We start from the raw sequence: 27,453 nt of genomic DNA, 5'->3' as shown, positions 1-27,453 counted from the left end.
GTTAGAAGCTAGTCCCGAGACAGTAGATTCACAGTCTATCAGCAGGACCATATCCAAAGCCTTCCAAGAGTTATCCAGAACCTGGGGGTCACCTCCACACTAGTAAGATTATAATGAAAGATACAGATAGATTCTATAATTAAAGGTTATACTGATGATCATTTTACAGAATTTCTAAATCAGGGGGAGTTTGGAGAATATCATATGTTACTACCCATTCACAAGCTATCTCTTCTATAACCTCCTGGCCACTCACCCTCCTGCCCACACTAGAGATCATAGCCTGAAAGAAGTTTTGCTCTGGGGCCTGATTCTCCTGATTGGTAATTTCCATTCCTGGAACACTATTTCAGGAAAAACTCAGCCATACTTCACTTCCTCTTCTCCACCCACATTCTTCATAGCATCCCTACCAGTTATCTTGCCACCTTTTCCTATTCCTCCTCCCCTTTCCTTGAGTTCTGGAACCAGGAACAACAATCTTGGCTTGACAGCAGCTCATTTGAAAAAAGATCTGGGATTTCTAGCGGACTAAAATCTCAATATCAATCAAGGGTGTGATATGGCAGTTAAAAAAGCTAATACTACCTGTGACTAAGCCAAGAAGTACAATGCTCAAGACTTGGGAGGTGACAGTCATGAGATCTGAGGAGTAGAAAGGGTTCACCTAATCCAATCACCTCATTTGAGAGATGAGTAGACTAAGGCCCAGTGACTTCTCCAAAGTCAAAGGTAGAGAGCGTCAAGAGGCAAAAATTTGCATCTAGAGTCACTCTGTCATGTTGCTTTTACAATGCCATGGTCAGACTATATCTAGACTATTATGTTCACTTTGGGGAACAGAAATTTTCATCTTTCTCTCTCTCTAGTATGTGCAAATGTACTGCATCAATTGACACAGCTTGGCTCTTTCAAGGTAGTCTCAAATTCCAGAACTTCTGGAGAAAACTTTTATATCTATATCTATATATATAGATATAGATAGATAGATAGATAAATAGATAGACAGATATAGATATAGATAGATATAGATATATAGATATTGTAAAGGACAGCCTTGTTTAGGTATAGCTTTGACTAATGGGCTTCTGGGATTCCTTCAAATGCTCAGGATCTGTAATGACTTGAGAAACACTCTAAACCAAAAACCACTAAAAGAATTTGAAAAAACTATACTAACCAAGTAGCATAGTCATTTTTAATTTGAATTGGGTACGTGAGGAGGAAATGAAGGTAGGAAAAGGTGGGTGGGGAAAAAACAACAGAAATCATAAAATCAAAGCATTTTTTATGTGGGAGGGGCCTTAGAAGTTATTTTTTATGAGAAAATTAAGCCGAAAACATTACTAATCTGTGCAAATACACTTTAAATACAAATAATTACAAGAGATATTAATTTTACTTTGACATAAATTTTTTCATCTTATTATCTTTATTTTCTCTGCCTTATGGATTAAAAAACATGCACTGTCAAATGATGCCGCTTGATGCTTTAAGATATTCTTCAGTTTGGATACTTCTAATGTTTAATGGAGAATAGTGGAGAAGAATAAATAAGCCCAGGTAATCGCAGAGGATTTCTCTGTAGGCAAGTAAATTGAAGAAGAGAAATCACCAAATATGTGATAGAGGATTAAATTAATTAGGAAGGTATAAGGATAACCAAAGAGTTCAAAGCAATTCATGATAATCATCTTGAAAAGCACAGAAGTTTTGAGACCTACATCACTGTAGAAAGTCTTCATATTTAGAAAATCCTAGACCTTAAAGGCCTAAAATACACTATATTTAGCCTCTGTTTGTGTGAGAGACATAGGCAGACACCAAATTCCTAACAGAATTGACAGCTCATTTTACAAATTAGTTTGGAGTTCTTTCTGTGACATAGAATAAAACTGGATTCCTGTTGGACACTGTTATTTAATGGTGAAATTACATTAGACTTAATTCTTCGCAAAATGGCAAAGTTTTGAAAAGGTTAAAAATGTAAAAAGCTTTGGAGGTTACTTTTAGGTAATGGAAAAATTATTTTAATTGTGCAAGAAATGTTCTAAAGCAATCCACTGTGTGAAAACAAAGCACTACTTATTCATGAAGAATATGCTTTCCCTAAATAACACTGTTCACATGTACATAGGCCCTTCATCTATGAAATTAATGCCTTATATATGCAGATAAAAAGAAAAGAAGTTCACACCTTTGTAATTCTCTTCTACAATGCCGTCTCATTATAGCAATAACATTTTGATTTATGCTGGAAAGGTTTCTTTTCAAAGGAAGAACTAAAATGCATTTTTAAACACAGCAAAAAAAACCCCTCCAAAATGTTCTATATAATACTGTAATATCTTCAAATAATCTATGGCAGTGGACTTGGCTTTAAAGGGGACAAAAGAGGAGAAGCAATTTTAAACTGCACTAAATGCAAGCACTGTTTTCTGAAATATGATAGTTAAAGGGGGATAATAATGGAATTAGTCTGAAGCTTAGAAATGGGGGTTTGGCACTTTTCAATAGAAAAAAGAAAAACAGAAACTTTGGGCTAAGAAATACAGCCCACAAAAGAGAATATTTTCCAAAAGCAGAAGTAAATTTATTCAGATTATTCTGAGTGCCCAGCATGTATGATTTGTTTTGACTTTTCCATTTACCATCTTGAACTTTGCTTCTGGATTTTCTTTTTTCAATGCCTAGGTTAATAAGTAGGTCATCTGTTATTTAACTAGTCATATTATAACCTCTTCAAGGAAAGCTGTTCATTCATCTAAATTCTGGCTCCTCTCAACATTTCCTTATATGTCTTTTGAATGAGAAGATAGCATTGAAAAGGGGAGACCTATCATGTATGAATGAATGAAGTAAGTAGAGTTCAGGAGGAAATGCAAATCTCTTTGCATAAGTTTATTTCCTAAAGGTGGAGGTAATTTTCAAGAATTACCTCTGAAATCTTACCTAATAAAACTGGCTTTCTAAACAATCAAATGAAGCTGAATTCTACATAATTAATAATGACTGGCTGTGAACCAAGGGCAAAGATAAGGAAAAGCACCTCATATGGGCACAGAATGTTGCATTTGCTTTCATTAGAAAGATGTGTTCAACAGGTTGATAAATTTTACTGAATTTTTTCTTTGTTGAAAGGGAAGACTCAATAGGGGAGAGGGAAGAGAGGCAGTATATCTAGAAAAATCTAGGACATAAAAATAAAACAACAATATAACTATCTGAATTATGTTAAAAAATAAAAATCTCATGGTTGAGAGGCATAGTACAGTCTGGATAACAGGAAGTCCTAGACTGAGGAAGATCTAGACTGAAGTCTTACCTACTAGCTGTGTGACCACACTGGACAAATGATCTCACCTTTTTAAATTTCAGTGTACTCATCTGCAAAATGTATATGATGCTACCTGTACCTATGCCCACAGGCTTACTGTGAGGATCAAATAAAAACTAGGAAAAACACTTTGCAAACTTTTAAATGTTACATAAAAGCCAGTGATAATGTTCATAACATGAAGATGATCCCCCTAGTCACTAATAGACATTTTAAATCATTTTGTTGTTATATATGATAAATATCATTCTCAAATACATGTTAATGAGAAGAAAAGCACTATGAATATTTGCATTAAAGAGGAAAAATGAACACTCTGAGGCTGATGCTGAATTAGAGTAATATAAAAGTAAGCATTTTTACCACTTAGACTTTATGAATTACAAAATATTATTAATCTGCTCAAGATGTATTACTAACCATAAATACCACAGTGTGATATGTCTATTATTAATAACAATGGCTAATGCCATTCCTACTCATTTACATAGTGCTCTAAGGGTTCACAGAGTGTTTTGCAAAGATTACCTCATCCTCTCAACAACCTGGAAGACAGATACTATTATTTATCCCCTTTTGACAGATGAAGAAACTGAGGTAGGCAGTGGTTCAGTGACTTGGCCATGATCATACACCTAGTGTCTCAGACATTTAATCGAGTTTGACCTCAAGTCTTCCAAGATTTCAGGTCCCGTACTCTTCACTGCACTATCTAGAGGCCTTATTTTTATTTACATTATGAATTACAGAAATTTCAGTGATCTCCCTTCCCAATTGAGCATTTGAGACAATAGCTATTATCTTAATGACAAGTTGAAAATTGAAATATTAACCTATCAAAAATAAGGAAGCAAAAAAAATTTCCTTCATATTTGGGGGTAAACCAGAAAAATATTATTCAAACATGAATAATGTGAATTTATGTGAAATAATAATAAAAAGTATCCTAAATTCAGTCACCTGAGTATATTTCTACCTTTCCTAGATACCCTCAAGTCAGCTTACCTAGCGCTCCCATAATATATCCATCTGTCCCAAACTCTTACTACCCTGTCTGTCACTGTCTGACTCATATGGTGTCACATTTCACCAGTGTTTCACAAAATCTCCTCTCCATCTCCTCTCCACTAACTTGGCCATAACACTATTCAGGGGCCCTTGTCAAGACTGAATGAGCAATTGCAATAACCTAATTAGTCTTTCTGCCTTGTTTCTCCCCAATCTAGTACATCCTCTACACTGCTGCCAAAATGATTTTTACTAAAACATAGGTCTGAACATGTTGCTCTCCTACTCAATAAAGTTCAGGTTAATTGGACTGGTTACCTCTAGGACAAGACGTATGCTATTCTGTTTGGCTTTTAATTACTTTCACAACCTGTCCTCAGCATACCTTTACATCTTTTTAAAAAATTACTCCCCTACATGCACTTCATGATCCAATCAAACTAGCTTTCTTACCCTTCTGGTACTCACAGCTCCACTCTCTGTGCCTTTGCACTCTTTGCACTACCTGTGCCTTGTGCCTGAAACACATTCTTTCCTTACTTCTGCTTCCCTCATTTCTTTCAAGACTTATTATCTTTCATTTTTCTACATATGTAAAAGCTGTGTTGCCCAGCTAGACCATAAGCTCAAGCTTATTATGTTCTTGCCTTTGTATCCCCAGATCATAGCGATGTGCCTGGCACACAGTTGATGCTTAATAAATGCTTACCTGTTAAGTGATTCTATCATCTACAAAAAGAGTTTAATCCACAAAAATATATTTACCTGTACATAGTACAGTAAACTATCTGATTATATGCTAATTTTTCCCATCCTAACTATACCCTAAGTCAGGAAACCCTGAAAATCCAACCATTTTTCCCAATGGCCACAGACCTGAGTTTATGATTCCATGATGCATAGGATATCCTCAAACCAATTATTCCCTAGTACCTAAACTGATTTTCATGTTTCTGCTGTTCAAAATACTTTTATGCTATCCAACTATACTTAATAGCTATCTTAGCCTAAAAATTATTATCATGGAATATTGCCCATTATTCTTGATTTCTCTGTCCACTGTACAAAGCTTCTGTTAACCTCCACGTCATGAAAACATTGTACTATATAACCTTACCCTAATTCTGTCTTCAGCACTTATCAATATTAATTTTCTGCTACTTTCCTCCCAGGGTTTCCTGGATACTTTCACATTGGGGCTTCCAATATACTTTTCATTTTTACTACTCAACAAATCATGTTTGCCTGTTCATTCAAGATGGCTTCATTTACCTACCTGGTACTTTTCATTGTTAATATTATCCTTCTTAATAATTACAATGGCAAATTATTCTTTGAATGTGACATGGCTCTATTTATACATATTAAAAAGTAATATTCCTTAGAGCTATGATTAAAGACAGAAAACTAAAACAACATATATCAGGAAAATTATTGATAGATTACAAAATATATTTAGTTCACTTTTACAAAATGAACAATAATCATTTTGAATCAGTAAATGTTCTATGGCATTACACTTATCAACTATAGTATTTATGCTGACCCAATTATTTCATGAGCTGTGAAAACTTCACATGCCAGTCAAAAAAGTAAATATTAAAAAGCAGAATATTACCTGAAGATGCATAGGAAAGAATCTTCAAAATCAAATAGCTCACATAGGTACTCTGAGCATCATAGTACAACAAAAAAGTTAAGTGATAGCCTATATCATGAGTTATCATTAAGTATTATTAGTATTATAATATTATTGATGCATAATTAAAAATCACTGCTAGAGATACAAAGAGAAAAGTCAGAGAGTCCCTATTTCTCAAGGGGTTCATATTCTCTATCAACATCAATAGACATTCTTAGAACCCATGCTAAATCCATAGAAATACATTTGGACCAAGGAGACATCACTTTGTTGAACAATAATAAAGAAACAAATACCAATAGATTTGTTGAATGTAACTGAAGGTGTCTAATTAACCTCCAAATGGCGCCTATGAAAAAGCTAAGATCCAAGAATAAAATCAAAAGATCTTCCATGGGCAACATCTGCACAAACAGCCAACAACAACATATTAAGAGAGAAGCTTCAAATGAATGACTGAATCATGCAGATTTGTTTATGGAAATGAAAGTTTGTGATGTATTCTGCATCAGGTTATTGCCACAAGAAAGTACAGAAGGTTATCTTAAAGGAGCTTGGCCTTAGTGTCATTGCTGATAATATAAGGAACAGGTAGGAACTGCACAACACATTGCTGTAGACTGTAAAACATTTAGCACTAGATAACGAGATGGTGACTAGATTCATACATCAGAAGGTCCACATCTTTTATGAACTGAAAGATAACATATCCCCATGCTAAAAATAAAATAAAGCCCTCAGAATATTCTCATGAACTCAACCAATTAACTACCATGGAACCAGATCACAGTCATGGACTAAACTGTTGCCTACAATTTCCCAGATATAAGTGATTCAGAGAAACTTAGGAAGAACATTTTTAATAAGTGTCAACATACCAAATATTATGCTTGTCATCAGCAAAGTATGTGGAACAAAAAAAGGCTTCCAAATTATAAAGACCTAGCACAAGAGGTTAAAATCATATGAGAAGAAATACATTCCATTCCTGTTGTCCTGTCCCCTAACAGAGTTATACCAAGGATGCTTTCATTGAATTTACAGAAGAGATTATATGCTAATGCTTTTATTCAGCTACAAAGGGAAATTATTTTACCTACCAAGACAATACTCCAAAGAATACTAGATATAAAAGAGTAGCAGGATAGCAACATATACCAGCACGGAACTATATTCCATTGAAAAAGATCTGGTTAGAAAAGACTGGGGTTCAAATTCTAGCTCTGATATGGACTACATCTATGATCATGAACAATAATTTAACCTTTCTGAGCCTCAATTTCCTTTTAAAAAACATATAAAATAGAAATAGTATCTATTATACCTACCTCAAAGGGTTTTTCTGAGGACCAAATTAAATAATCTTTATGAATTTTTAAAGTTATATAAATTAATTATCTAAAGAGGAAACAGAATAGGATCAAATAATTTTAGAGCTGGAAAAAGCCTTAGAGATCACCTATACCAAGGGTTCTTAGCCATTTTTAATGTCAGACTCCTTTGGTAGTCTGGTGAAACCTGTACAGTCCTTCTCAGAATGATGTTTTTAAATGTATAAAATGAAATACAGAGGACTAGAGAGGAAACAAATTACAATGAAATAAACATGTAATTTTTCCCATCTACACTGACAGATTGCCAAAATACATTTACAGAATCCTTCTGGGTTAAGTGCCCAGGTTCTCTAAACCAATCAATCCCCTCATTTTACAGATGAGAAAACTGAGTTCTGAGCAGATATGACTTGTGTATGGTCATTTTTCCAACTTTACAGAGGCTACATTTTGCAAGCTTATAGTCACCATATGCCCTTTATAGCGCAGAGAAAGAATACTTTTCATATTTTTAGTAGTTTTCAGTAAGACTTCATATATTCTGGAATTAGTTTCCAAATTACTTCAAAGCATCACTGCTTGTAGTTTCCCTTTAACTTTGATAAATTTTGAAAGATTAGCCCAAAAAAGAACTTCTGGTATAAAAATAATAACATCCTTTCTTGTAAACAATATTAAATATCTTTTACAAGGAATGTCATAAAGCATAGAGAAAAAGCAGTAACTGGGTATATTTTCTCATTGTTCCCCACAAAAACTCCACTCACTTTCTAACTTCAATAAGCTCAAGTAAACTTTAAATGTTCATTTTTATCATTATTTACAAATCTGACAGCACTACTAAGTAATTTCAATGGTCCATTTCAGTACCACCTTTACAAATAAAACTTTATCTTTTCCATTGGATTTAAATTTCTACAGTTTAGAGGCAGTAAGGTGACACAGTGAACAGAGAGCTGGGACTGGAGCCAGGAAGACATTAAGTTCAAATTCACAATCAGAAAATTATTAGCTGGGTGACTTTGGGCAAGTCACAATATCTGTTTGCCTCGAGTTACTCAAATAGAGAATAATAATATATTTAAACAATATCTAGTTCATATCTCTATCACCAATTCCTTTACTACGGGTGGTTATAAAAATACTTTCTTGTATTTTTGCTGGTCTTCAGTATCACATGAAACTGATTTCAAGCTTACTTCTTATAGAATTTCTATTCAAAAATGTTTTGAAATCACAATAAAGTCTCATGAGTTTGTCTTTCCACATAAACTCATCTTTCCTTGAAACTGTCTGATTTCTTTTGAGGCCATCACCATCCTTCTAATCGTTTCTCCAATTTGCAAACATGGAGTGATCCTGGATCCCTCTCTCTTCCTTGCCATCTGTAGCCTATCAGTCTTTAAGACTTGATTTTGTGTCAGAAGTATCCCTGGTATCTGTCCCTGCCTCAAATCAAATCCTTGTCTCACCTCACCTAGTCTACTGTCATGGCCTCCTGCTGTCCGCTGAACAAGGAACACACCAAAAAGGCACAGATTTTACCCTGTCCATCCTTTGCTAAAGAACCTTCAGTGATCTGCCTCTAGGACAGACTACTAATCCCCCAATCTGGCATTTAACATTCCTGATAACATGGCTCCAATCTACATTTCCACAATTATTTTAAATTACTCACCTTCATGCAATGATCCATATCAAATGGGTCTATGAACTGTTACACTCCATACTAAATACTCTATCTCCTATCTCCATGTCTTTGCATAGACTGTCTTATTTTATATCATTGTAACAGTAATATATATTTGCTCATTTCTACCACTGAGCACCCTTAGCTTCTTCCTCTGTGTAGTATAGCTTAGATGCTACTTTTTATATGTCTTTTCTGATCCTTCTAGTTACTAGTACCTTCTTCCTTCTCACATTACTTTGATTTAATTTATTTGTGTCATATGATTTTCCTAGTAGAATGCAAACTCCGTGAGGGCAGGACTGTTTCTCATTTTTGTCTATGGATCTTCTAGAGTCCCGGGGCTGGGGAACCTGCAGCCTCAAGTTCACATGTGACCCTCTAGGTCCTTAAGTGTGACCCTTTGACAGAATCCAAATTTCACAGAAAAGGATTTGTTCTATGAAGTTTGGATTCAGTCAAAGGGCTGCACCTGAAAACCTAGAGGGCCACATGTGGCCTTGAGGCTGCAGGTTCCCCACCTCTGTGACCCTTACCAAGCTGGCTTCAGAAGGAAACACTGGTTTCAAGCCAAATCTGTGATATATACCACTGTTGACCCTGGGCAAGTTATTTAGCCTGTCAGAGTTCTCATATATCTTTCTAAGCTTAAAAGTTGGAAAATAAATGCAGAACTAAAATGGGTAGAGGTAGTTTCTTTACTATGACTCTATACAAGAGTGAAATCATCTATCCAGACCAAAAACAAAGCAAACAGAAACAACAACAACAACAAAAAAAACACTTTTGGCACAGTGTATTACATACAATGGACCCTTAGTAAATATTTGTTGAATGACTATATTGGGGGAATGATTTGACATCCCATTCCTTCTTTCTGGCCTGCTGATATCTTACTGAATCTTGATTTTGTTGCCTAAAGTATTAGCTATTCATCCCAGCTCCATTTAATCTACAGATAGCATGAGTACAAGTCCTTTACACTTCATCCAAGACTCTGAAAAACATGATGGTATAGGATAGACCTCTGAAGTATGCTCCTAGCGACCTCAGGTTCTTTCATCCACATTCTGGCTCTGCATATATAATCTTTAGTGTAAACGACCTCAAAGTTCACCTAGAATCAATCCCATTATTTTACAAAAAAGGAAAGAAAGGCCCCAGGGACTTGTCCAGTAAATAGCAGACTGAATTTGAACCAAGCTTCTCAGAGTATAAATATTATAGTATTTAGAACTGGAAACAATCTTGTAAAGCTTATGCTATACTTTGAGAAAAATTTAAATCTAATGTCAAAATCTGGCTGTATATCAAAAACAGTTTGCTTTGCAATCTCCCTTCTATCATCACTCTATGTCATCCTACAACATTAGAAAGGCTATGACCCCTCAAACATTTATTTTTCATTGCTCCGTGTCATAGGGAGTCAATGGTATAGCCAAATCAGCATAAATGGAATTAAAAATTTCCAGAATATAAATATTCAGCTATACTAAACTGAATCCATTTTATTAATTCTATTATAGTAAATCTTATATTTTGATAGAATTAAAGATAGAAATAAAAAAACAGAATTAAAAATCAGTGAAGAATCATTGAGAATCTATCATGCCCCAAGTTACTATGCATGAACGACACTTTCATGTGTAGGATGAACACAAACATAAACTCTTACAGTAAAGTATCTATTTGGAAGAAAACATGCAATTTATAATAGAATGTCATGCATTAGACATGCTACTTAAAAGGGAAAAAATCTCAAGAACTGTTCACTGGTAAATTCTATATAGTATGTACTATATTTTATTTTACCATAAAACATTAGTCATACATGGCCACAACAAATGAAATGTTATAATATCATGAGCTTTCACAATTCATTTTTTCTTGGACATTTTATAGATAAAAACCTGCTAGGCTTATGAAATTTCATTCTCATTATTTAGATATATCACCCTTAACTAATACAGAATCTTATGCAGTTTCAGAATTGCTAACTTCTCTTCTTTGCCTGTCCAAACCCTGGTACCTCCTGTGTTGATTTTGCAGTTAAGCAACATATTCGGGGATGCTATATCTCATATTTTCTATGGCATTAAGACTTGAACTGCATTTAGAGTATACATATAATATATATTTATAGTGCCAATTGTAAAAAGCCAAATAAGTAAAATTTTCATTTAATTTCATTTTTTAATCCTTCTACCCATTTTTTCAGTGGAATAAGCTTCCCCAAATGTAACATACTTTTACTAATTGTGTAATATAAAGTTTAAAGTACCTTCCGGTGTTCCTACTATATTTATAATTTTAAGGTTCCAAGTAAGTATGTCTTGTCTTGAGGTGACAAGATATCATAATGTGCTGTCTATGCAGTTGTTGGAAATGATAACATCACTAAGAAGTATTAGGTCTTTTAAATTTTCTTCCTCTTCAATAATTTCTTTTTCCCCACAGAAACAGACAGTGTGGCCAAGAAACAGACTATGCATCAGTCACCCAGAACCAGCTAAGGGATAAGAAGCTCATCACCTGCCCACTATTTTAACCTGGTTTTGGCAAGAGCAACTTATTAAATTGTTTAAGGCATGAGTAAGTTTTTTGATTTGTTTCCTGGAAGAGTATGCCCACAATGATGGAATAACAAATCCAGTCTTACTGCTATATTTCAGACCAAAATACCTAGAATTACTTTTATGCCACTGGAAATAGTAAATAAGTACAAATGCAACTCATGGGGTGAAATAACACATAGGATCAACAGTCCTTAATGACTTAGTTACATCTACTGATTTCTGTATCTTAAGTTATTATGTAGGTGGTATCTACTGTGAGGTAGACATTTAGTAAAAAGGAGAGACATTCTAACTACCTGACTGCTATAGGAAGAAAAAAATAAAAAGATATATTTAAACACCCTATAGAATCCTGCCTTCCTTTAATTTCAACTTTTTAGGGGCTTCAGAATCTCTTAATTTAAAGAAATGCCATTTGTTACATGGTTTTTATTCATGTTTTTGGTTTACAAAACCAAACAGAACAAAACTAGATGAATTTCCTATTCATTTTGCTATTTAAACTTTCTTTGATATACATGCGATTGCATCATGCCCCGTCTGCTTATATAAATTTTTTAAAAACGTATATTCTTTGTGTGGTTCATAAGAACATAGACTTAAAATTAGAAGAGACCAACAGGATTCACTTAGTCTTAGCTTCTCATTACACAGATGAAAAAGCTAAGACTTAAAGGGTCCACAGCCAGAATTTGAACTTAAGTCTTCAGACTCTTAACTCTGAGAACTTTCCATTCCACTATGCTTCCTCATAATATATTGCCAATATAATCTTAATATATTCTTCAGTACACTCTGAACATATTTCCAATATAGTTGATATATTTTTGTGTTCTTTCTTCTATAAAACTTCCATAGAAGTTTTAAAACTTCTACCTAACATGCTTCCCTTGGTTCTTTTAACATCGCAAAAGTATAGTTCTCTGAGTAGTAATACGAAGGGAAACAAAAGAGACATATATGCTCACCAAAACTGTTCCCCCGTATCATGGAAGATGTACACGGAGATGGTGCTTAATAAATCTTGTTGTGTTGGATTAGAAGGATTCCCTACTGATGGTGATACTGAATCTCCAGATGTTCCTGTTTGTAGATAGCATCTAACCCTTTAACACTTTAAAGGCCTCCTCAATGAGATATATACATCACTCAGGAATTGGCCTAGCAAGAAACAAGTGGATGGGGAATATATATTACCCAAATTATGACATGAAGTAGGATGTACAATCTTGTAGAATCAGTCCATTTGTAAACGTATCTCAGGACTGCAGATGGACGTTTGACCCAGAATTCAATAAGAAAAGGATTGCTACCATGAGGAAATAAGACTGTACTATTTGGTGGATAATCATGACCTGCCACAGTCTCAAAAGAATTAAAACTAACATGTAGATGACTTCAAAATGCAAAGGAAGGTAAATTTGTCTTTAAACCTTCTCACTTGACTTTTTTCATCTACTTCTCAGCACACACAAAGTATCTAGAGTCCTTATACTGAGGGTTCAATGGAAAAGACCAGGTTAGTCTTGATTTATTCATCTTTTATGTTCTGCTACATGTTAATTCTTCATATATGAAAAAGCACACCTCATTTTTTGAGACACACATTCTCTACATCTTTTATTGCTACTTGTTAAAATATCATATTTCAGTAGCAAAGTAAAATATCATAACTGAACTCATTTATATTCCTAGACATTTTAGCTTGAATTGTATATTTTATTATGTAAAAATTCTTTCAAACTGTTCAATTTCATTTGAGGTTTCACAAAATTGTTATAAGAACTGAGTATGTAACTGCTACGTTTATTCACACACTTAAAAATACACATATGATATGTATGTATGTACACACACACACACACACACACACACAAACTTTGTGAAACAATAGGAGGAGAGGGAAAGGGTCAACCTCAGGAAAAAGTTCCTATATTTTTTAACAGGTTGGAAAAACACAAACACTTGGCAAAGTTCAAAAGATATTTCTTATAACTATGAAAGAGACTGATTTGGAATTTTTGCAGAAGTTGAATATGTTCCACAGATTATGACCTGAATATACCTAGTTTGTATACATCTAATGAAGTTTCTCAATCAATAATACCTTAAATGTTTGGATGGTTGTGGCTACTGGGACCCCAAGCAATACTGCAAAGTAAGGCAAATTTGCCTTTGGCACCTTCTCACATCTCTTTCTGAATCCACCTGTTGCCACACACAAAACACCCAGTGGCCTTATATTGAGGGTTCCCTCCAATATGTCCTCCTTCCCCTCCATTACTGTCATTCAGTCAAAATTCAAAATTCCTTTCTCAGGGCAGCATATCTAAGTGTTAAGAGGAAAGTAACCTAATTATACCAGGATATCAATTGGTAACATAATAGGATTTACCCTCCTGAGACATTTGAATTTTAAAAGATAAGCTTATAATGTAAATTAATTTCTAATTCAAAGAAAGTATAGAGAAATTATTTTTGAACATAGGTCTTTCTCCATGTCTTTTACCTATTAGGGTCACTGTTACACCAGAATGGTAACCCACAGTTTTCAATATTATCATCTTCTGGTAATAAAAAGTCTCATTTCCTAATCATGTAATAATAACCTCCACGTTTCCTTATTGCACAGATTCAGATAAATCACAAAAAAAAATACGCCTTCTAAATCCTAAAAGACAGTGCAATGTTCTGAACACAATGGCACTTAAAAGAAATGAATGAATTTGAAGAGTTAGATCCTTACTTTGTTTGGAGCACTGAGAAAGATTTGGGAGATACAATAGAAGAAAAGAAATGGTCTGTGCTGACAAACTCTACAGTCTACTTGGGGAGAGAAGGCAGACATGAGAAACAGTGAAAGAATGGTGAAATGCCACAATGATCAGCTCAGTTACTACATAAGTACTATATGACTAGGCACTTTTTAACAATTAAGGCAGCCCATGGTAAAAAAGCTGAATTTGGAGTTCAACAGACCTGGGTGTGGGTCCTCTACTCTCTTACAACTTGTGTGACTCACTGCTCTTGACTTCATTCTTTCCATGTGTAAAATGATGGAAGAGTGTTGAATGAGATCATTTTTGTTTTTCTTCTGGTTTTAAAGCCTATTAATCTTACCACAGGTTGGAAACATTAGCAAATGCTATATGGAGGAGTACAGGCTTACGTGGGGTTTTGGGTGGATAAAAATTAGATAATCAAAGAAAAGAGAAGAAGGAAAAGTGTTCTAGACATGGCAAATTGCATGAACAAGGATATGGGGTAGAAATAAGAATGCCATATATATTTGAAGAAAATAAGAAGAGTGAACTTCCTGAAAAGGAGGATTATATTGGAGAGTAGTGAGAGCTAACTCTGAAAAGGCAGAGTGGGATCAGGCTGTGAAGGGCTTTGAATGCCACGGAAAAAAGTCTGGCTTCCATCACAATACATCTTGTAATGTGATGATGATGATACAATATATTTTTATAGCACATGATAGTTTTCAAAATACTTTCAAATATATCACTTGAGCCTCACAACTAATTATCCTAAAAATTAATCAGGGAAGTATTATCAGCTCAATTTTACAGAAGAAGAAGCCAAAACTCATAAAGGTTAAAGTAAATTGCCCAAAGTAAAAATTATGGAAGAGGAAGACAATGGGTGCAATGGAGAGGTCTGTTTGAGATAGTAAGGCTGAAGTCATATTACCTCCTAAGCAGCTCACTCCACTTTCTGATAGTTTTATGCTTCCTGCAACTTATATGGCCATTGCACTTAATCCCATTCTGAGTCAAATAGAACGTGTGTAACCCCTCTTTTGGGGTAGCTAATTGGCACAGTGCAAGATGCTAGTCCTGCAGTCATGAAGAACTCTCTTCCTGAGTTCAAATATGGCCTCAGATACTTACTAGCTGTGTGACCTGGGACAAGTCACAACCCTGTTTTCCTTTTTCCTCCTCTGTAAAATGAGCTGAAGAAGGAAATTGTGAGCTACTTCAGTATCTTTGCCAAGAACATCCTAAATGAGGTCATGAAGAATTGGAGAGCAAAGACTCAATGAACAAACCCTTCTTTTACATAATTTTTTTCAAATATTTGAAGGTAGATAATGACACCTGATTTAATTTTATATGTAAGGATACTGAGGCCAAGAAATGGCAAAAAGATATGTCTAATTTCTCATGGCTAAGATGAGAATTCAGATGCCCTGAAAATAGTTCCTTCCCCCCACCCCCAACTATACCATGTTTCATAAAGGATTTTTAAATGATGGTGATCGCTGCCCTTTAATGGGGATATCAAACCCACAGCTTACATGCACAATAGGGATCTTCTACATGACTACAGCAACATATCTTCTTGGGTTCAACGATAAGGGATCAGATCAATTTCCCTTTCAGAAAAGAAAGCATCAACGAAAACACTGAAAATAAATTATGGCAATGAGAAGGTGTTTGGTTGTTATTTGTCTGGTCCTATGGCTTCATTAGGCCTGTGACTTTATTATCAGTGAAGGCAGGGGCATGCTAGAACCAGACTGGAAACCCCAGCCATTTGCTTAAATTTTCAGTGTGAACATTTATATCATGGAATATGTCAGACAATCAAGGCTTGATTTATTGTTTTGTTTTGATGACTGTCTAGACTTTACTTAGAGTGTCATGGTGTTGGATGGGACACCAAAAGTGACTTGCTCATTTTCACCAAATTAGAATGTGTCACAGATAAGATTTAAAACCAGCTCTGCCTGACTTCAAAGCCACTGAATCAACCACTAAAGTCACAATGCTTCTCACAATAAGAAGTACTTTACAATAAATTATCTTCTTATAATTGTAATAGCTCATATTTGCATATTTGACAGGTTCTAAAGAGCTTAGTTTACTTACAGCCCTGGTCACATGAGCAAAAAGATATAGGACTAGATCTTTCTGTGATTTCCACAACCTCTCAAACCTCTCCTAACACAAATTATATACTTAAGATGATAAAGCAACTTCAGGTATCTCCATTGTTTGAGAGATCGAGGATCCAAAAGAAGGTTTTTAAAAAGCAACACCATAAATTCACATAAAAAGCTCATTGGCGCTGAGCTCATACAGTACTCCTCCCCCACTCCCAGCAATAAGGCTGCACTAGTAGACCTAAGGACTTGAAAGAGGCTTGCAGGAAAACCTACTTCTACAGCCCAGTCCCCCTTCCTCTTCCCAGTGCTCTGAAGTCCCCAAGCACCAGGATGCACAAATTTGCCCAGGCCATGACAGTGTAGCTATAGCCATTTGGGACCACAAGCCCACAACTCAAGTGACGCAAAGCTCTGAACTATAGTGCCAGGCCAAAGAATCAGAGGAAGTAGGACAGGATACCCTGTGTATGAAGGAGGGGTACATACGCAGCATTCCACTAAGCCTGAAGGAATGCACAGAATTCCCAAATGTGGCCAGTTCTGACCATCCATAAGTCACTTGGGACAGACATTTAGGCTGATGAAATGTGAATTGCCCAATGTGGGAAGAAGATTAGATGTTTTGAGATCTACCTCTCAAGGAAACTACAATCAGAGAAGAGGGAGTCAGAAAAATGAGCAATTGGGGAAAATAAAGGCAGAAAAAAGGCTGAAATTATCAAAGATTTCAGGAAGAAGAAAACTCAAAGACCTTGAACGTAAACAAATAAATCAACAATAGCAATAACAGAAGGAATTATGGCCTCCAGATCTAGTAAATGAGTTCAAACATCTAAAAATAATTTCTTAATCAGAGTTGTAGAATATGAGAACATGGAACCCCACCACTGTTCCTGAGTGATTCTAACAGAAAATGAAAATTATGACAGCAAGCAAAAGTAATAGGCAGAACAGCTTAGAGCAACCCTCTAAAGTCGGTATTAGAAGTAATATCACCCTCATTTTACAGATAAAGAAACCATTAGTTCAGGGAGGTAAACTGACTTTCCCAGAGTCACTTTGGTTAGAAAAAACTCAAGCCCAAATGGTTTGATCCAAGTCCTATGCTCTATACCAGGCTATGTCCTTACAAACTTGTCTTTTCTCATGCCACCAAAGTCAGGCTTATTGTAGAGGGGATTTTTATTCAGAAATAGGCTCTCATGGCATCTGAGGGAGGACCTTTCTGACTCCAAGAATCTGTGATTCTTCAAGTTCATAGATAAAAGAACAATAAAATATAATGAGCAAATTCACACAGACAAGAAGAAATGAAAATCTATTCTAGATGCCATTAATCTACTATGCAAAATGTATTGCTAGGGCTCACAAATCACTTGATGAATCTATGCCAGTTTTTTCTGGTGAAACAGTGAGATACTTTGAGTAAAAAAGGCTAAAAGAAGAAAGTGACAGATGTAAAAGACTTTAAAAAGCATATCTTAACATGTTCCTTGCTTTTTCATTATTAGTAGATTTTGAAAGATACTTAACTTTCTGAATGCCTAAGAACTATATGAACCATAATAAGAGTGTAATAGCACAATACCAGGATTTTACCAAGTTATCAGTCCTTTTCAAATGAATAACCATCTTATCTTGATTTTTCTTTTTTTAAACTTCACTGAAATCTAAATACCTTATCTGGGTCTGAGACAGGATGCGTAGGAAAAAGGTGGGAAAAATATTGAGCAATCACAAAAGAGGTTTATTTTACTTCTTAGATAAAAACTTTCTGAAAATAAGGTTATATTCACAATTCCTTCTAGGGTTTTAACTCATTATTCATTAAGGATGAAATATCTTATTGACAGGAGGATGGATTAGTAGTAGCTCATTGACAATTACATGAAGATTAATCCTCAAGAATTAAATCATCCTCTAAAAAGGAAGGGAAACAAGGATTAGCGCTGAAGAAGCAAGAAAGCAGGAAAACTTTGTCAACCAAATGAGTGGTTTTCCTTTTCAAAAGATGGAAGGACATGAAGTCAAATGCTGATCTTTTTAGTGAGTAGCAGAGGCTGCCAGTCTACCAGACCAGATTGTACCTTCCTCCCCAGGCATACCAAACTTGTTACCACCAAAATACATCCAAAGGTACAAATGGAAGCACCACAATCCCCTTTTAAAAGCTATAGTTTGTCAAGACATATGCCTCAAAAGGAACAGTTTCTAATGTTAAGCTCTTTTTGAAAATTATCCTACCAACCAATAAAACATGCATCTTTCTCCTCTTCAGAAAAGATACCAATGTATACAGTTATATGACAATACATTTCCACTGAAGAATAGACCTTGGTTTACAATTCAAACACCTTATCTGTATGTATTTTATTAGTCTTTGATTTTTCCCAGGTAAATATTCTATTGATCAGAAATGGGTATGTGATGTTTTTTACCTAGAATTACTATTTTGAGCCATAATTTGTGAATACCAGTATGAAACAGAACTATAAACATTCATGATGAAGGATTTCCTTCTATTCTTTAGTCAGGAGCTCCTCCCTCAACCCCAAAATCAAGAACACAGGGAAACAAAAATAAGCCCAAGTTGCAACCACTTTTTAAAATTTGGTAATCTGCTATACAGTGTTAAAAATGATAAATGTAACCTCTTTTAAAGCTCAGCAACATTGCTATTTCTCCCAAAGAGAGACCTTGCTGTCAATCATTTCTCTCTTTTATAGCACAAATATGCTCTGCAGCTTTCACTTGTCACTCCCTTTATATGTAATGTAGGCAGCTTAGCACTAAATCAATTTAAGGAACTGCAGAAGTTAAATACATACATTATTATTATGATGACAGAAAAGGCAATGAATGTCTTGCGGTTCCATTTGCTTTCTTTGTTAAAGAAGAAAAAGCTAATTATCTGCAGCTGTCAACCATGAAGACCTAGACCTATTTAAGTCAACATTAGCCTTGGACAAGCGAAAACATTTTTCGTATTTTTCACTGATTTTTTTTCTTTTTCAAAAAACAAATTCATTATGAAATATTAAACATAGAGAAGGACAATGAAGTGGAAAGTTCTAAAATATATAGAACTACACATTTGTGTCCTTTTTATATACAAGGCATTTTAATATTTCAAAGACCTAAGTGCCAGATCTTTTGTAATATTCATTCTCAAATTGCTGTGTCCAGGATTAAGGCAGCTATAATGCCCTTCTCTATGCAAACTAAATTGTTGTGGGTTTTTTTTTTTATAACTTCAATAGGAAGCATAGAAAGTATCAGTTATAATGAAAACAGAGATGATGAAAAGCAAGAAATATATTCATTTATAAAACTTCCAAGTCCAAAGATATTCTATACACTGATAGATTAAGAATTCACACTGAAACTTTTAGCTTTTCTGTTCCTATGTAATTCTCTTTTTCCTGCATATCTTCCTTCCATTCTCCAATCTCATCCCATTAGAATCTAGAATTGAATTACTGTTACCTTCGAATTTACTTTGCAAATAATTAAATAAAATTTTCCCCAGAAATATCCAACTTGTCAAATATGATAAAAATGGAATCTTTTTTAAAAACTGGGGAATGGGAAAAATTAAAAACAAGTGAACAAAAGACATTTTATTTGACTACAATTCCTTCCACTCCTCTTTTCTAAACTATACTAACAACACTGAAAGAAAAATATCATTTTTCATGTCCACTTCACAATTCTTTCACATGTAATTCTTTGGCTTCAGTTGCTTTTTTGTGAGAGAATACTTCACTATATCAGAGACTCCCTAAATTCAATTCAACAGACATGGAATTTTCACACAGAAAGCCTGTCTTCTTATAAAGTATATTCTTTTGAAGCATTCACTTCTGGTTGTATCCATTCCTCAGCTGCCTGCCAGGATCGTTTGCTACTATTAGCATTCCCTGGCTGTCAATTTTAATGTTCCACTGTCTCAAATTGGCTTCACCATATCATTGAAGCATTTCTTTTACCCACCTTGCATAAGACCAATCTCTTTGAGTTTGCCATACAGTTAATTACTTTGACACCCTGATGCCATCTTCCTCTCATCAAATGGCCAGCCCAGTGTAACCGAGCTCAAGGGACCATTATCTTGATAACAGTGGACAAAATGAATTCCAAAAAATCTCATTTTCAGAGATGGTACGGCATTTTGTGTGAAGTGTAACATTCAAGTGTCAAAGGCAAATTTGCTTAGACACTAAATATTCAGCTGGTAAAATTTTCATACCTGGCATCCAGGTTTTTTTTAATCATTAGAAAAGAATTGCCAAATTACAACATTACCAAGTTGAGTATTTATTTTATAAATTGCTTCCCTCAAAGGTCAAAAAAAGAGACCAGATTTAAGATCCTATTAAAATACCAGAAAGATAATCCTTTGCTTCTAGTTATTTGGCAGGACAGGCAAAAACAGTTTCCTTTTTGCTTTCTCAGAACACTCATACCAAAGTAGATGAAAACCCCTTTCATCTCTAAGACTCTACGGTTATATAAAATAGTGTTTTTATAGAGCACCAAGGCTAGGATTTAGGAGGTTATCTAGTCGATAGCAAGGCCATCACACTAAGCCCTAATCTAAGCTATTCTACAAACATGTAAGGAGTACTCAATGAGGCAGCCTGATCAAGTAGAAAGAATACTGGTAGTGGAATCAAACAGAGGCTCAGATTTTGATTTTACTTCTACAGAACACATGCTTTGAGTGAATCATTTCTTATCTCTCTCAAAATGAAAGAACTGGAGTAGAGCAGAGGTATCAAACTCAGGAGCCCATAGGCCTCGAGGGGCCAGAAAAACTCCAGAGTGCAGCCTGAATCAGATTAAGTAATTGGGAAATTTAACAAAATAAATAAAACTATAATATAACATAGATAATGTTGATTTGTGATTTTCTAAGTCAACATGCACTCTGCAGGGATGTTTCTGTTTGAGTTTGATACTGGCTAATGACCTCTAAAGTTCCTTTTAGCTCTAGATCTTATGTTTTACATATACATACACACACACACACACACACACAAATGGCTCAAGCGAAAAAAAATATGCCTTGATCATGGGTCTTTTTATATTTTCTTGGCCTTCAGTCTGTGAGCAGCTAACAGATTTTGATGCAAACTTGAGTTATCTGGTTCAATAAAATTTTATATTTCTCTAGAAAGGTCACTGTTGTTAAGTTATTGAGTATGATCTCTGGAACAGATAGGCGTGGGAAAGATTTTTTAAAATAGCTAGAAAGACTATAGCACAATATGTTATGGGTTTTATTTTGTTTTTTATTGGATATGCAACTTAGTTGAATAGGATTTTTGAGAAGGAAGTCCCATCTACTAATGTATATTAGAACTTGATCAACACCTTAGTGTCATATAGAATCATTTGAGTCACGGAGAGGTCAAGTGACTTGCACAAAGCCAACATGTCAAAATTAGAACTTGAATCCAGGTCTCACTGACTCCTGGGGCTGGAACTAGAACCATTAAAGACCCTTTAATTTCAAGTGAGATCAAAAGATAGTGAAGGAGACATGACCTTTATAGAACAATAAAATACAGTTGTAGAAGAGATGCACAAGAGACACTCTATACGCACTCAAAGACTTATAGTGTAATGTGGAAGCCCATCATATTAACGTAACCTTAGGCAGCATTTATAGAAAGAACAATGTTCAGAGCAAGGGAGATGACAATGCTCCTGCTGTGTTCTGGCCCCGGAAGACCACATCTACAATACTATTTGTTCAGTTCTGGATGCAACTTTTTAGGAAGGAGAATGAAAAGCTGGCACTTATTCAGAATGTCATATTAAGACTTAATTAGAGGAAGTGAGCAGGTTTAGCCTGGAGAAAAAAAAAAGTAGTGGGACATAATAGGGCTCTTCAAACATGTCATGTTGAAAAAGTACTAGATTTGTTGTGCCTGAAACCAGAACACAAAACTCGAAGCATTGGGTAGAAGGTGCAAAAAGGCACATTTCAGTTCACTTTCAGTCAGTCAATCAATAAGCATTTGTTCATCACCTGCAACGGGCCTGACACAGTTCTAAGTGCTGCAGATAAAAAAAGGCAAAAGATATTACCTAATAAATCTCTTAATAATTCATGCTATGCAATAGAAAGGGTTGCCCTATAAGCTAGTAAGTTCTTCATTTCTGAAAGCCATCAAATGGAGTCTGGATAGCCTATTGAAGATTTTGTAGGGGTCAGATATGGGTTTAACCAGACAGCCTCCAAGAGTTCTCTCTGCAATCCAGAGGCTGTCACTGAAAATTAACACTGGCAGTGTACCATTCAACAATGCACTGACTAACAAAGAAATAGAAAAATGAAACAATGTAAGTGATTTTATTTTGGAATGATAATAAAGGATGGCTAGCTGCTATGGTGCACTCATACTCCCTGCTACTAGGCAGGCAAAGACTGTTGAATTACTTGAGCTCAGATTTCTGAGCTATATTAGAGCTAAAATTAAATAAGTACTTGCAATAAATCTAGTACAAATGTGGTAAGCTCCTGAGAGGGAGGGGGAAACTGATCCTGGTCAGAAGTTGAGCCAAACTTCTTTGGTGATCAGCAGTAGGATCAGACCTCAGAGGAGTTCCTGACTTCCAGCTTGGTCAAGATAAGGAAAATCAGTATCATTAAAATAAAGAATAGGAAGAAGTCTACATGGCATCAAGGCATACAAAACTGAAGGCATACAAAGTCACAGAGGCATAAAATCTTACAGATGAAGCTAGTTCTAAGAACTAGATATAATATAGGTATCATATCTTATTCCAGTATTATTATCCTCTATAAACTAACTTAATCTTAAATAGATTAGACAGTATCACCCAAATGAGGGTCTAAAATACAGCTGGTTGGGGGGCAGAGTCAAGATGGTATAGTAGAAGGATGGACTTGCGGAAGCTCTCCCCCTCAGTCCGTAAAATACCTGTAAAAAATGACTCTCAACAAATTCTAGAGCAGCAGAAGCCACAAAACAATAGAGGGAAAGAGATTTCCAGCCCAAGACAGCCTGGAAGGCTGACAGGAAAGATGTATTGCCCTGGACTCAGAGCAGAGCGCAGCCTTGGACATGCCATGCAGCAGGGACAGGACTGGAGCAGGCATCAGGGTGTGGAGTCACAAGTAGCAGTTGTGATTTCCAGATCCCCACAAATGCCAAAGACAGCTTCAAAGGTCAGTGAGAAAGCTCTTTCACCTGGGTGAGAAGGGAGCAGGGTCCTGCCCTAGCCCCAACCCCAGGAGGCTGCAGTATCCATTTTTGGAACCCCTAGCCTAAAGACCCTGGGGGAATCAAGCAACTGATCTAGATCTCAAGTCATGAGTGGCAGTCCTGAGGTGAGTAAGAGCACTGGAATGGTGGAGCTGGTTGAGGCTCTGGAGAGGGAATTCTACTCACAGATCCTGGGCAGAAAAATCTGTGGTTGCTCCGAGATCAGAGCACAGGCCAACAGACGAGTAAACTCCTCTCCCTTGATTGTGCCACCTTGGAGGAACTGAAAAATTATACATGCCTAGAGTATAAACTCCTCTTGACAAAGGACTCAAAAGTCAAGTAACTGGCTGGGAAAATGCCTCAAAAAGGGAAAAAATGACTATAGAATGTTACTTTTTCAGTGAACAGGTATTTTCTTTCATCCTTTTGAATGAGGAAGATCAAAACATACCACCAAAGGAAGACATAAAAGTCAAGGCTTCTGCATCCCAAACCTCCAAAATAAATATGCAATGGTCTCAGGCCATGAAAGAGCTCAAAAAGGATTTTGAAAATCAAGTAAGAGAGGTGGAGGAAAAAATTGGAAGAGAAATGAGAGTGATGGAAGAAAATCATGAAAAGCAAGTCAACAACTTGCTAAAGAAGACCCAAAAATGGTGAAGAAAATAACACTAAAAAAACACTAAAAATAGACTAAGTCAAATGGCTAAAGAAGTCCAAAAAGCCAATGAGGAGAAGAATGCTTTGAAAAGCAAAATTAGCCAAATGGAAAAGGAGGTTCAAAACCTCACTGAAGAAAATAGTTCTTTCAAAATTAGAATGGAATAGATGGAGGCTAATGACTTTATGAGAAACCAAGAAATCAAAAACAAAACCAAAAGAATGAAAAAATGGAAGATAATGTGAAATATCTCATTGGAAAAACAACTGAACTGGAAAACAGATCCAGGAGAGACAATTTAAAAATTATGGGACTACCTGAGCCATGATGAAAAAAAGAGCCTAGACATTATCTTTCATGAAATTATCAAGGAAAACTGCCCTGATATTCTAGAACCAGAGCGTAAAATAAAAATGGAAAGAATCCACTGATCACCTCCTGAAAGAGATCCCAAAAGGAAAACTCCTAAGAATATTGTAGCCAAATTCCAGAGTTCCCAGGTCAAGAAGAAAATATTGCAAGCAGTCAGAAAGAAACAATTTGAGTACTGTGAAAATACAATCAAGATAACATAGGATCTAGCAGCTTCTACATTAAAGGATTGCAGGGCTTAGAATATGATATTCCAGAAGTTAAAGGAACTAGGATTAAAACCAAGAATCACCTACCCAGAAAAACTGAGTATAATACTTCAGGGGAAAAAATGGTCATTCAATGAAATAGAGAACTCTCAAGCATTCTTGATGAAAAGACCAGAGCTGAAAAGAAAATCTGACTTTCAAACACAAGGATCAAGAGAAGCATGAAAAGGTAAACGGGAAAGAGAAATCATAAGGGACTTACTGAGGTTGAATTGTTTACATTCCTACATGGAAAGTTAATACTTGTAACTTTTGAGACTTGTCTCAGTATTTTGGTCACTGTAGGGATTATATACATATAGATAGAGGGCACAGTGAGTTGAGTAGGAAGGGATGATATCTAAAAAATAAAATTAATGGGTGAGAGAGGAATATATTGGGAGGAGAAAGAAAGAAATGGAATGGAACAAATTATCTCTCATGAAAGAGGAAAGAGAAAACTTTTTTAATGGAGGAGAAAAGGGAGGATGTGAGAGGAAAAAGTGAAGCTTTCTCATTACATTTGGCTTAAGGAGGGAATAACATGCACACTCAATTTGGTATGAACATCTATCTTATGCTACAGGAAAGTAGGGGAGAAGGGGATAAGTGGAGTGTGGGCGCATGATAGAAGGGAGGGCCAATGGGAGGAGGGAGTAATTAGGAGTAAACACTTTTGAGGAGGGACAAGGTCAAAAGAGAGAACAGAATAAACAGGGGGCAGGATAGGATGGAGGGAAAAATAATTAGCCTTTCACAACATGACTATTATGGAAGCCTTTTGCAAAACTACACATATATAGCCTATATTGAATTGCCTGCCTTGTCAGTGGGGAGGGAAGAAGGGAGAGAAGCTGGAACTCAAAGTTTTAGGAACGAATGTTGAGAATTGTTTCTACATGCAACTGGGAAATAAGAAATACAGGTAATGGGGTACAGAAATCTATCTTGCCCTACAAGAAAACAGAGAAGATGCAGATAAGGGAAGGGAGGAGTGTGATAGAAGGGAGGGCAGATTGGGGAAAGGGATAATCAGAATGCATGGTGTTTTGGGTTGGCAGAGGGGAGAGTTGGGGAGAAAATTTGGGACTCAAAATCTTATGGAAATGAATGTTGAAAACTAAAAATAAATAAATTTTAAAAATAAAATTTAGCTTCTCTGCCAGTATTAAAGCAAAGTTTAATCCAATATCAAAGTTCATTATAATTTAACAAGTATCTATTAACCATCACCAATGTGCAAAGGAATATTCTAGACCCTAGGGGAGATAAAATGTTCCATAGCTTTATGGAGTTCACAATCTAACAAAGTGATAATACACAAAAATAGATAACTATAATATGCAACACTATACTATAAGTGCATTAAGTAGGTAAAAAGACCTATATGAGGTCTAAAAGGAAAGGCTATTACCAACTGGGGGATAAGGGAAGGTTTCATGGAAGAGACAGCAGTGGAGTTGTACTACAGAACAGGCAAAGACGGGAAAAGAAGGAGATCATTCCAGCCAAAGGAACAGCAAAAACCAAAGCATCAAAGCAAGAGAGGCCAAAGTTTACTGAGGGGTCAGAAACGAGACATTTGGCTGGAGTGCAGTATGTAGAGAGTATTCATATGAAACAAGACTGGAAAGGCTGTATATCAAGCTTAGGAGTATGAATTTTCTTTAGGAGGTAATAGGGCGTCACTTATTTTGGGGTTAAGGAGTAAATGACCAGAATCATGCATATTCTAACAGTGGTAAGAAGAGCTAATTTTTGGAAGGAGAGAGCAGGGGTCAGAAGACCTCTTAGGAAGCTACTATAGTAATCTCTTAACAACACCTTAGATTGGTGAGCATTCATTTCATTACACATCATTTCATTTGATCTCCATAACAACCCTATTATGAGGTTAGGAGGCAAGGTAATATTGCCATGAGTTAGTTTATACAGGAAGAAATGAAGTGTCAGGAAATTAGGTTACTTTGTCCAACGTCACAAAGCCAGGTAATTGGCAGAAACCAGATTCAAAGCTAGGTTTTCTGACTTCCAGTCTAGTATTCTTTCCATCACACATGTCTACCTCTGCCATCCCATGTTACAACACATCTTCCCTGGAGTGGCCACTTGAAAAATACAAAAGCACATGCACTCTGGTCAGGCCCTGAATCATGCATATGGTAAGGCAACCATATATATATATATATATATATATATATATATATATATATATATATATATATATATATATATATATATATATATATATATATATATATGTACACACACACACACACACACACACACATATATATATACAAATAAAGGAACAAATACTAAGTATGCAATGAAGCACACAAATGCACAATCAAATGATGTGGCACATCTCTGGACAGATTGTAAATAAAAAGGATGGATAGCTTGGTAAATAGAATTACAATCTGGGTGACTCTTTTCAAGCAAAGCCT

General features: G+C 35.6%; 1 protein-coding gene across 7 annotated transcripts in view; it reads right to left on the bottom strand.

The window, feature by feature from the left end:
- Nucleotides 1-27,453, bottom strand: part of RFX3 (regulatory factor X3) — a 330,189-nt gene that overhangs the window by 233,906 nt on the left and 68,830 nt on the right. For 2 of the 7 annotated variants that reach the window (XM_072597437.1, XM_072597478.1), the window contains exon 1: nt 12,556-13,671. The exons of 3 other annotated variants lie outside the window; for them this stretch is intronic. In XM_072597437.1, coding sequence (XP_072453538.1) covers nt 12,556-12,577 — 22 coding nt within the window. In that variant the 5' untranslated portion in view covers nt 12,578-13,671. Of the gene's footprint in view, nt 1-12,555; nt 13,673-13,694; nt 27,132-27,453 lie in introns of those variants that run through there. 2 more of the 7 variants (XM_072597462.1, XM_072597471.1) reach the window with 2 other exon arrangements.

This window comes from Notamacropus eugenii, chromosome 1 (assembly GCF_028372415.1).
Source record: "Notamacropus eugenii isolate mMacEug1 chromosome 1, mMacEug1.pri_v2, whole genome shotgun sequence".
Taxonomy (NCBI): domain Eukaryota; kingdom Metazoa; phylum Chordata; class Mammalia; order Diprotodontia; family Macropodidae; genus Notamacropus; species Notamacropus eugenii.
This window is presented reverse-complemented; position numbering and strand designations above follow the sequence as displayed.